The following is a 12497-nucleotide window of genomic DNA, read 5'->3' as shown; positions in this document are numbered from 1 at the left end:
TTATAGCTCAAAAATACCTTCAGTTAAAGAGGCCCTACAAGAACTGGTCTCTGGAGGGATCTGGTCTAGTCTCTAGCTTGGTCTAGTGCAGAGGTGGCAAAAGTACTCATACTATGGTGTGAAAAAAATACTCTGGTAAAAAGTACCAGTAAAAAGTAGAAGTACTGATTCAACTCCTTCACTCAAGTAAAAGTAAGAAAGTACAGGCTCTGAAATGTACTTTCAAAGTAAAAGTAAAAAGTAAAAATTAATTTTTGTCGTTAATGAAACACAATACATCCTTTGATAATTTCTGCTCCAGTACAAGTTCTCGGTTCTCTCTCTACCGTCCCCTCACTCACTCGACTTCTTCCCACGGTTACCTGTCCCCCCTGTTCTTCTCCTTCTTTCCCTCTCTAGTTCGTCACATCTTTTACATATGCTTTTACGTTGTGTCGTCATCTGTGGAGGTTTAAAAAAAAAAGTAGAAAGTAGATATATTTGTGTATAAATGTACGGAGTGAAAGTAAAATGTTGTCAGGATAATAAATACGCAAGTAAAGTAGAGATACCTGAAAAACCTACTTTAGTACAGTAACAAAGTACTTCGTTACTTGTCACCTCTGGATGTTTCCTGCTCCAACACACCTGATCATAAAACTCTGCTGAGGTCTGATCAGGAGTCACTCCTTTGAGGTGTGTTGGAGCAGGAAACATCCAGGATCTCTGGTCTAATCTCTAATCTCTCTGGAGGGGGGTCGGTCCAGTCTCTCATCTGTACAAAACATATTATATATGGACACGATAAACACAGTCTCAAACTCCGGGGGGGTCTGGGGGTCCAGTCTCTGCTGGCTGTGCTGTGTGTTACTTCCTGTTGCTCTCTCTACTATTCACCTTGATTAATAGACTGTCCTGTGTCCTCCATGTCTAATTCCTATTAGTGAGTTAAAGTCGTGGCTCCGCACTTTAGCTTAGCTAGCTCAGCTTATGCTAGTGTAGCTAGCTATAAAGCTAAGTCTCGTTTCACCTTAGTTTGACTCGTTGACCGTGGTAACCTTGGTAACTAGCAGTCCGGGCTAATTTCGCACACGTGGAATAGGAAAGGCAGCAGTAATGGCGCCAGAAATTCTTAATTGGGGGAGCTGGGAGGGGCTTATGAATTTTAACTGTCTGTCGGTCACACGTAGACACACGCACGCTAGCTCTCTCGTATGCGTGCAAGTTTTTCGTAATGTGTGATTTGATTGGTTTGATACATATGTTACAGCTTTGACAGCTCTCCCATGAACGGCATAGCAACGTAGCAGTTGTTTGTGGATGCTGCTTACAGTATTTTCATTTTAGCTTGGGGGTCCGAAGACTTTTTTTGGGGGGAGGGGAGGTTAAGTTACTGTCCACCCCTGCTGATTGGCTGGTGTATGTTAGTTTGGTTGAGAGGGAAAGCTGTGTTACTCTAATTCTGTTGATAGGCGAACTCAATTGATTGCTCCAACCGGAAAATTTCCCACATCAACAGGTTTGGGTTTTTTTTTTTAATGTTGATCTTTTTTTAATCGCAGTCCAGCTATACTCGCCGGAGATCCAGCATGGTGCCAGAGTACTTTAAATCTCTTTTCAGTCCTTTCCACAACAATTTAAGACTGCAGAAAAAGTCTGGCAAAGGAATGAGGTAAACTCCTACAGGATAAAAAAGTGTATCTAAATGTGTCACGTGAAGGACAGCCTTCAGAGCACCAGAGTGTCTAAGATGAAAACAGTTGGCGCAATGACAGATAATTGCATTATGCCATCAGAACCAACCCCCTTGTCAGAACCAACTGTCTGAACAGCAGCTATGGAGCAAGGTGTGAGAGGTAATCAATAGCAGCGTATGGTCCTGCAGACAGCTTTTAATTGAAGTTAATGTGGGGGCAGAAAAGTACTTTGATTGATGAGGTTGACAGGAGGTCCCACCTTTGAGGCGGCCCTGAGTCCCTCACCTGGAAGGCAACGTGTGACAAGAAGGTTAACTTGTCTCTCTCAAACAGGCCCTGGCTGCTGTACAGGAATACATAGTAGGTGATGGCCTCAGTGAGGGTGAGCACTCTGGTCCTCACATCCGCATCCCATTCTGCACGCTCCATTGCTTTGTTGAACACTGAGTTAAAGCTCTGGAATACAACCAAAGGGAAAAATAGTGCCATCTTAAGGAATACACACATATAGCCAGTGCCCTCTACACTGCACTGAGAACTAGACTAATAACAAATGCTGATACTACAGTGTAGAAACACAAATTTAAGTAAACAGCTGTGCCTAAAATCTTGGTCACCAAAAGAAATAGCATTCACAAAAAAAGAAAGAAATTGGCTGGACTGGATTGAGTGCTTTTTTCTTAAAAAAAAAAAAAAAAATCTGTACAAGAAAATATTTGTCACCTGACAGTAATACGGGCTAAAGGTTTTACCTTGAGAGAAAACTGGTACATGGGGTTAATCTTGCTGAGGTCAGAGATGATGAAGAAGAGGAGTGACGCTCTTTCAGCTGCTGGGCGGTATAGTTCTCGAGCCTCGTTGATCTTTGTCTCGTTCTCTCTGGCCTCCACCACCTGCATGTTCCAATGGCTCAAAATGAGCTATTACGCTCTCAGTCATGCTCCAAAACCCTCTCATTACACATATTCCCAACTACACATCATTTGCAGCTAATGCAATAAAATGAGGCACTTGCTGTTGTGTGGCATTCAAAAACAAAAAAGAGAAACACATTGATGTAATAGCCTCACCTTGTACTGAATTTGTGCAGCTGTGGTCTTGGTGTTCTCAAGTTGCTCCACCAGAGAAATATCACCCAGAAAATTACCACAGGCTGCAGAGAGGCAGCTCAACAGGTCATCCTCCAACCTCTTGAGCTCAATTTTGAAATGGTTCTGTTGTGTGGTCAGATTCATCTTGGGCAACATAAAGAGAACAGTTTGCGTTGATGAATCATAGATTGCCCTCTTAATTTACAATCAATTAAAAAAATGAATAAAATATGATTCAACGTAGATTCTATATCCTTTATAAAACATTTGTTCACCTTTAGAGCCTCCAGGTCAGGCCTTTCTCGCGACACTACCTGACCCAGCAGCTGTTCCTCCAGACCCTCAGGAATCACTGTGAAATTGATGAGGGTGGTCTGAGCCTGGAGCTCAGGAGGGAAATGGGGATTATCTAATTTGGTGTGCATTATGAGTTTAAAGTTACTGTTGTATTCACACTCTTTGCCCCCAATTTGAATGTACCTGGAAAACAGAAGAGAAAGAGTGCAAGTTTAAAATGAGCTAAAGCTAAAATAGACCTAACTACTGTGTTGTTATATCCCTTACAGAAAGGTCACTGATGAGGAAATTAACAAAAACTATACCATCTTATTTTATGAAGCCATGATAGTAAAAGATGTGTACTTTAAAATTCAGCTAAGAAACAAGCTAAGAACAATGAAAATTTTGATCTATTTCAGAAATGAAATCAAGGTCAAGGTCTAGCGTTTTCCAAAGCTTTCTACTGTATCACTCAGTCAATCTTCAAGGACAAATTTAATTAATTTATTGGTAGAATGTAGTTTAGAACTCTTTCTCCCCCTGCCTACCTAGAATAACAATCTCAACAACAACAAAAACAACACCATGAATAAATATCCTTAAGTTGGCTTTAGATTTCCATCAATGTGTTTTATTGCATTTACTGTCAAGAATATTTTAATTGTAGTAAAACTACTGAAACCTGTCTGTATGCACTTAATATTGTGCATCAGACATTTGCAAACATTGTAACTTCAACACATGAACTTCACTCTGTAAATGTTGACAAATATTCTTGAATAAATATGAAATATTAAGTACCCAAGCAGCCAATATTTATCTGCTCCTGCATTTCAATTCAATTAGCACTGGCCTGACAAACGTGGTGGCTTTACATTTTTCTCTAATTACCCCTTAGATGTCAGGCAAGGCCCCAATTTTACAGCACAGGTTCCTCATGGCCTGGGTCTGGTTCAACTCTATATCTTCGCATACCAGAATTAATGTACTATTGATAGAACCATTACTCCACCAAATTAAAGTCCTTGCTGATAGATTGGCTTGTAGTCTTCCGTCAGCCATGAAAGGAATAATTAGTATTCATTACTTCACACTCTACAACATTCCAATTATTAATGAACTTCAGCTGTAGAGCCCCACCAGATCCATCATGGCTACCTCTGCGGGTTGTATTAATCATTGACAGAAACAAGTGTGTGGGTCATCTACAAGGAATAAACTTATAATCAGATTTACAATGATGAATTGTTACATCTGGACAGACAGGACTTCAGAAGAAGATCAGCCTCAATTGAACCTCAATGGTCATGGTGATGCATACACGAGGTCGAAGCAGACGGTAAATATAAAGAAATTTGTATCTATTCTTTGTAAGTTTTCCAGTTTAATTTTCAGTTGGCATTGGAAATCATGTTTAAAAATCAGCTTAACCAATTAAAGGCAAGTAGCAGTTTGGCATGTACAAGTTGCTGATGAAGAATTTAGGTCCAGTAGCATTAATAGTAAAACCTCAAAACTAATGTAATGGCACTGAGTATCCAAACATGACCACACTACTTAACAAATGACAATAGCAAAGAGTCACATTAGTAAGTGTGTGGGTTAGTCATTTCTGCTATTCAGTTTCCAAATGAATCTATGCAAACAAATTTCAAAAAGTCAACCTATCAGGATTATGATAATACTGAAGCAGAATTTAATTTGCCATCATGATGGAAGACTTGTGAATTTAGTCTATAACATGCCATGCCTTTGTGGCAGACAGGACTCCTTATACATAACCATGACTGTCCTCACTTCAGATTTTACACTGAGGCTCAACTGTTCAATATTCATCACATCTAAAAAACATGAACACACAAATATACATCTATCACCCTTCTTGAGGGGCTAATCAATATGTTGGCCTCAGGGATTCAGAACACATGCCACAAATTCATTTATAATCTGAAGAGTGGGCAATAATAATGCATTCAGTCATGTCTTACTGGGGTTTCAACGCTCACTGAGCTTCAACCATCTGGCAAATCTGCTGCTATTGTCTCATACCACAGACACATTGTGATGGCTTGTGGGTATATCGACTTGTGTATCAACAGGGATATAAAAACCATATATTGATTTAAAACGTCTTGGTGTGAAAAACAACTCAACCAGTGAGCCTGTTTGATGCTTCTTGTCTGTATTTTTGCTTCTTTCTAAGCACAATAATGACTACTAACCTTCCTCTTCTGATAGTGTTTCTGCCCAGTAGAGGCTCCAGGACTGGCTCCACCTTTTCTGGAAGATTCTCTATCAGAACTGTTTCACCACAACTAACGGCTTGTTCAATGACATCTAGATACCTGCAAAATCAAATTAAAGCGCAAATGTGTTTGGACAAACATATTTCTGTGGTATGTTAGGACTCTCTGGTACATTAAAATGGGAAAGTGTGGTTGAAAACATAAAGATAGCTCATTCTCACCCTTTCTGCCCCAGCTGCACCACCTTTAGCCTTGACCCTAGTTGGTTTCGAATCCACTTGATGCCCTGCTGCTGTGGGTCAATGATGAGTGGCCAACGCTCACTGGTGGTCAGGATGGCAGCATTCTCGGTGGACATCCTATCATTTGGCAGGCCCTGGTTATGCCAGGCAGCCACAGTGGCATCATCTGTAAGCATGAGGATGGGATCCAGACCTTCTGTCAGGGGTATAGGGACCTGGAACAGAAACCAAAGAATGATGTCACTCTAGTTGGGGCAGCAGTGACAGCTGAGGCAGATGAGCTTCAGCAAGGACTTTGAAGTGGATGTTTGGAGACAGTAATATTTTACTATCTAAACAACTGTAGTGCAAAACAAAACAATGCCCATACCCTCTGAAATTTAAGAAAAGGGATCCATGCATTGCCAAGCAGATCCACACGATACTGCCTTGTAAAATAGCCCATGTAAGAGACGAATGCAGAAGTGAGGAGGACATCACCACACAGAGTTTTCTGTTGCTTTTTGTACTGAATTATTGCTTGGGACCAACGCTCCTTTTCTGACTGCAAGATACAAACATTAGGATTCAGTATAATTTTGAATCATAAAGAAAATTCATATCAAGACTTGTAAACAATCAGAATTTGTGAAAAAAGGAGATACCCTGTTTTACCAAAGAATCAAATAGAATGCAGGTGAATTCACAGCCAACTTCCCACTCCATTCATTTGAGAAAATGTAAGCATTAAAGCTTACAACTACACTTCCCTGCACAGCATTAGAAGTTTGATTCACTCAGCATCAATTTAGCATTCATTTTAAACCTTCAATACTGTGACTGTGACAGCCCTACAACAATAAATCATGCATGGCATTTTCTTACAAGAGGCTGTGGATATAGAATATGTCACATAATAAATTCTCAGACAGTTAAAAATCACTATAATTTTACTCTAATGTATTATGGATTGCCTGGAATATCACTCAGTCCAGGGTGAGACACTGTTAATTTCCAACAGCTGGTGAGGCTTTGAGGTAAGTTAATGATTAAATATAGACGGCCTGATTTATTAGTCTGAACAGTATTGCTTCCAGGTCAATGCCATAAAGACAAAACATTTATCTTGATATGCTTAAAAGCCAAGCTGTTCCATGCAAACTACATTTATTTTGTGGAATAAGAAAGTCGAACTTAGAAAATGGTCACTGAAATGGCAATCTTTTTTCTCATTAGCATCCATAAAGATAATAGATAAAGCAGCAAAAGGCATGCATAGTAAGGCAAAAGCGTTAAATATAATGTAAAAAAAAAAAAAAACAACTCACTCTCACACACACATACAATGTACTGCACTAACTGAAAGCGGTGTTAGTGTAGCATTCTTGCCATCTCTCTTCCTTTCTCCATTTGGAACCCATTCAGCCAGCCAGTTGCCCAGTTCAGCCATGCGTTTTCTGTGGTCCAGCCCTCTCTACCTGTCTCACAAGTCCATGATATGCTGCTGGGCCAGGCTGTAAAATCTCCCTTTGCCTGAGTTACACATACACATTTCAGGCTATCCTGCCAGGACATAACAACTTCTGGTCCAGATTACTGATGCAATTTGATTACCAGCACCTGTTCATGCATGCCTCCAGCAAATTGACAGTTTACTTTATGCCAGGTCAACCGCAGTGACACCACCAAACTCCTCTATCTCTCCTTGTTTACCTCCAAGCCTTTTACTAGTCGGTTGGCCAGCTCTATGGTCTGGTTGGTACATGCCACCTCCTCCTGACAACTGATTTTCTCAGCTGTAGCCCTTTCAAACTGAGCCGTTAAGCTCTGAACACTGGCATCAAGATCCTGGAGAAAAAAACAAAACAAAGGAAATAGACATGTTGAAGAAAATTTGGATTCTAGACCAAATGATTTAAGTAAGAATCATAACATTTCACTCACCACCAACTTCTTTTGAACTGACAGCAGTTTGGCTGTTGCTATTTCAAGTTCTGCATTTGCTTGTAATAATGCATGTCTCTTTGGAATTACCTTACAGTATATCTATGTAAAAAAAAAAAAGAAGAGGTAAAACGTTTTGAAAAAAATATCCATACAAAAGATTAAATTTGCCTGCAAAAAATGCATTCACATTTATTGTAACCAGCTAATCTGAAGGCAATGTCTGACCTCGTAGTATCTGACAATGTTTATAATCCATGCACACAGGCCAGCTGCAGCAGTAGATTTGGTGCGGACTAGTTCAGGGTGAAACTCTGGGTTTCTCAGATACTGTTGTTTCACCACCGTCAAACAAGACTCAGGGATGTGCTCCTTATCATACAACACCAGGGCCTGGAGGAAATCATCCACCTGAAAGACAAAAACAAAAATATAAAGAATACATTAACACCCAAACTAGAAATGTAGTGAAATAACATTCTTAAATCAGTTTCTTGGCTCTTTTTATTTACCTGTTGTCAGACCAGTCCCTGACAAATAAGTGCCAGTAACAATAAGACATTCAAAAACATAATGTTCGAAATACTGAATATTTACTTTTGGATGAAAAAGAAGTACCCTCAGTCCAATGCTCAATTCTGGTGGCTTTTAAAAACCCAATGACCCCTTTTAGGGATACATTTGCTTTAATAGTGGCTAGAGGTTGCAAAAATCTGTCAACACACTCTCCTAGTGAGTGAGCATATTCATAGAGCCATCCAGCTGTAATATGAGCACTGGAGAGATGCTGGGCAGGGCCAGGGTCAAGGCCCACACACAAATTAGATTGGCATTAATCAGGCAGATGTGATTGACATTATGACAGCTTAACCTTGCCCATGAAGGCCCGCGCCGCCTTCCAGCTCCGATCCTTAGGCACTCGACCGCGGGGAGCTAACAGAACCATTACAGCTGCTGCTACATTGATCACAGCCACCGGAGGATTGGGAAAGGCCTTAAGTTCAGTAAGATTCATCTGAAAAAGAATCACAGAAATTATTTTATCTTTAATGACTGATTAAATGGAATTTTGCTAGCTTGGTACAATGAAGCACCTTGTTGAGAGTATCTAATGCTGCTCTTGCAGCTGCCAGTGATGGTTCTGCTTTGGCTAGGTCATTTTCACAGTCCTTTTGTTTGACTGATACTTCAGCCTGGATCACAGCAACCTGTAGAAAAGCAGCCATATTGAACTCATTCACAAAAGTATAAAACGGTGTGACATGGTGTGGTATGATAAGTGCAAAGCTAAAAAGCTGAGAAAATTAAAACCATCTTACCTTTCGTGCCTCAACATCTGCAGCCTCTCTCTTGTTTCTAACTCTCTCAGTCTGCAGTCCAATTTTTGATATTATAGATTCAATATTCTGGTTTTTAAAGGTTAGTTCAGTTTCTTGATATGCCAATTTGGCTTGTAGTTCCTCAACCTAACGCAAAGAAAGATTAGAACATACTTTCATGTGTACATTAGCTATGCACCTTAAATGCTTATAGTATATAATAATGATGTTACCTGTGCAGCAGTGGTTTGGAGTTTTTGAAGGCCGCTGTCAAGCCGGTTCATCTTGTGCTGTAGCTCGGCCCGGCTCTTTTCCAGAAGGTTTCTGTACAGGGTGATTTGCTGGAGAAAACTCTTGGGGGTGGTGTAATAGTACCTCTTCTCATTGCGCTGGTATTTTTCACTTGCCTGGTTGACACTGGTGTGAACGTAGGCCATGAAAAGACTGATGGATTCCTGGACGGCAGGCTGTAAAAATAAGCAGACAAGGGGGGGAGAGGGGAGAGCAAGGCGAGTTGGATTGAGTAGAGTTTAACATCCACAACCTGATGGGGACTGAAATATTATCTTCATAAATTTTGAATTCATCTACAAGTTTTGCCATCTTACTTGGCTGGCCCTGACTCACTCAATCTGAAATTTAGGTGCAGCTACCAGGAATGATTAGGCTTTGAAACCTCTATGAAAATAATGTGTTTAGACCATTGACATGCAGCCTGTAAGACATGCACACTGTTTACATTATTTCTGATGCCCTCCAACTTTTGAAACACTGCCTTCAGTTGCTGTACTTTATGCCATCAAGGTATTCATCATATGGTGCTCAGTGACACACAACTTCCATTAATCATGCATTTAGCAATCAATTAAAACAAAAACAAATGAATGAAGAATGCAAGAGGACAATATCAAGCCTAAACATAATTCACAAAAAGCCATTGTTAATGATCATGGAGCCAGAGGGAAAAAATCATTATTAATTAAGATCTGACATAATGCTTTTTGACGAAGAATGTTATTTTCAGTTGAGATGCAAAAGAAGTTTTCATTGATTGGCCTTGTGTAACAACTATTTGTGGGTTGTCCATTTCTAACTTAAAACAAATGATCATTTCATTTCTGGTACTCCAACCTCTTCAAAAAGATTAACAATCATTAAGACTATGGGTATAGAGTCTTTTATTTATCTATGTGTTTTTGCTTTTATTGTACAAACCTGCACAAAGCTGTTTCTTTTTCCACCTAATTCTACGGTTTATATTTTTACATTTCTCCTCTGTGCATCTCTCTGTGTATCAACAACTTTATTACCAGAACCATGTTAAAATATTGCTCTACAATCATTACTTATTCAGTCTACCCTCTCAAATGAAATTAAAGCTGATGTGGCCTACACTATCCTTTAGCTACCACTCACTTTTAATACCTCAACTTCATTAGTACTACAGCTACTACTAAAACTAAATATTTTTCTGCAATATTTCTGAACAGCTACACATGGACAGATGTAGACACACGCATAGTGGAAAGTAATAGCCTGGCACATGTTCACATATGGAATGACACTTCCTGGTTGTGACAGCTGTGCCTCCTTAGAGGGTCGTTATGTGCTTAATCACTCTTCTCTCATTAACATAAATGATCCTGGTTGTGATCGTTCCACTGCTATGATGGAAAACAATGATATGGCTGCACTAACTGTGAGTCTCTAGGAGCATGTTTAGTAATTTGTCAGTACCTCAGCCGAGAACTAATGATGAGGGATCTATGGAAAAGTTAATCCAGCTGTACTGCAGTAATTAGAAGGTGTTCATTGAAGTCTAGCTCAGTCTGAAATGGGGATCCACTTAATACTGCCAGACACCTAAACATGCATGTTATTTACAGTAATGTTACATGTAATGGAAAGTACGCTTGTTAAAAAAATTATCTAGACTATAGATTAGGACTAAAGAGGTAGTAACACAAAGTTGGGTTGAGGCCTGACCTCGATGTCTTCAATCTCTTGGATGAACCTGTAGCTGACTGACTGCAAAGCATCAGTGGTCCATGGATGGAACCAGTTGATGGTGCACTGAACAAGTGCAGGGAACCGGCGAGCCCTAACACTAAGGGTGCTGCCCACAGGAGACAAACAGAGTACCACCTTGAAATAAAAGGAGGAAGGAGACAAAGAGTCACTTAGGCACACACAGAAAATGTACAAAGGTCCATCACCATACTTGACAAGACATACAGCCAAGTGCACACAGAAAAATCAACACAGATCACAGTTATTGTAGATACATTCAAGAAGGGAACCCATAACTGGCAGCCTTCTGTGTCCACATTTGCCATCACATTGGCATGTGGACAGGCAACCACATTCCCAGTTGGCTGGAGCAGACGGCAACGCTACCAGAGGCCCTGGCTCAGATTTTAGCTGGACAACATACATGTGTACTGAGACAAGAATTTGCTTCCTTTTAACCCCTGCAGTTTGTCTGGCTCTGTTAATTCATCATGTCAAACATAATTAATAATATAACATTTTCTAGTAAAAAATGTCTTGAGTATGTACAAAATTTGCTCATTAATTTCATAAATGTGAGTTGTGAATGTTCACTGTCAATGGCACATCGTTGTCCCATTGATGTCCAATCAAACATCAAACAAGATTTTTGTATAAATTTCTTCAGCTAATTATTTTCAATTTCTTTATTTTCTAAAGTTTGTCTTGTTGGAGAATGTTTCCCCTATCATGAATCATGAAAATCTAGGATTATAAGGATTCTATCATACCTTGAAAAGAGACAAACAAAAATCAAGATAAAGGGTGATATATTCAGAACTTAAAGTAAGAAGTATAAGGAGAAAATATCAAAGAGGGAATTTGAAAGACTAAACCTTTAGCTGTAGTTTGACTCGGTCAGAAAAGAATCTCCAGCAGTTTTCCCTGTTGTCCAGCAGTCCAAGGACTTGGACCTCAGCTCTCACACCTGACATGATATATTCAATCTCCTCTTCACTAAAGAGTTCAGGAATTTCTCCTGGATGGAAAGCAGTATAACCACAGATTGAGAAGGTGTATTGATCAATATTCACCATACAGAAGTATGTTTGATAGACAAATGACAGCAAAGACTGGAAACGTTTAAGGGTACATAAATTAATTATACATAAGGACAATAATACATGCATACAACAGGTATCATGGTGATAACAAAATAAAACACTACAACCGCTGTTTTGTTAGACCTTCAGAGCTGAAAAACAGTAAGACCGTTATGGAGTTTGGGTCAGACCTGATGCCAATATGTCATTAATAATGACCAGAAATCGCTCATCAGGTATGTGTGCATCAGTCAGGAGCAAAGCCACACGCTGGTTCTTCATTCCAGTCTTTAGGAATAAGCCTGCCAGATCCATCTAAATGGAACCAAAAACAAGATGAATGAGCATCTGTGCCATTTACCCAAATATTGAGTCCACCAGAGAATTTCAAATTGTCCAACAATAATCAATTGCATAGCACAAATCCCAGGATAATGCCTTGATAATAGGCCATTTAATGAAATTGATATGAAATTAAATTGACAAACTTGCTTCATGAATGAGCTATTGAAATATTTCACAGTGGCCTTTAATAGTATCTGACAAACATTTCTCACATCAGTGAAGAAGCTGAACAAAACATAATTCCATTAATATATTGCATGCAATGAGAAGGAAAATTGATCTAG

At 39.6% G+C, this 12497-nt stretch overlaps 1 protein-coding gene across 1 annotated transcript in view; it reads right to left on the bottom strand.

Moving 5' to 3' along the window:
- Positions 1–12497, bottom strand: part of LOC115044636 (dynein heavy chain 11, axonemal) — a 37528-nt gene that overhangs the window by 6470 nt on the left and 18561 nt on the right. Inside the window, exons 53-69 of the mRNA XM_029503769.1 lie at positions 12060–12183; positions 11662–11804; positions 10763–10921; positions 9010–9243; positions 8777–8923; positions 8552–8665; positions 8329–8472; positions 7686–7868; positions 7458–7559; positions 7227–7361; positions 5905–6078; positions 5514–5749; positions 5269–5391; positions 3043–3247; positions 2747–2911; positions 2429–2569; positions 1962–2132 (exon numbers count right to left, since the gene is read on the bottom strand). Of these exons, the coding sequence (XP_029359629.1) occupies positions 1962–2132; positions 2429–2569; positions 2747–2911; positions 3043–3247; positions 5269–5391; positions 5514–5749; positions 5905–6078; positions 7227–7361; positions 7458–7559; positions 7686–7868; positions 8329–8472; positions 8552–8665; positions 8777–8923; positions 9010–9243; positions 10763–10921; positions 11662–11804; positions 12060–12183 (2700 nt within the window). The remainder of the gene's footprint in view (positions 1–1961; positions 2133–2428; positions 2570–2746; positions 2912–3042; positions 3248–5268; positions 5392–5513; positions 5750–5904; positions 6079–7226; positions 7362–7457; positions 7560–7685; positions 7869–8328; positions 8473–8551; positions 8666–8776; positions 8924–9009; positions 9244–10762; positions 10922–11661; positions 11805–12059; positions 12184–12497) is intronic.

Source organism: Echeneis naucrates, chromosome 6, assembly GCF_900963305.1.
Source record: "Echeneis naucrates chromosome 6, fEcheNa1.1, whole genome shotgun sequence".
Classification (NCBI taxonomy): Eukaryota; Metazoa; Chordata; class Actinopteri; order Carangiformes; family Echeneidae; genus Echeneis; species Echeneis naucrates.
Note: the sequence above shows the minus strand (reverse complement) of the source record. Positions and strands in the feature narration are given on the sequence as shown.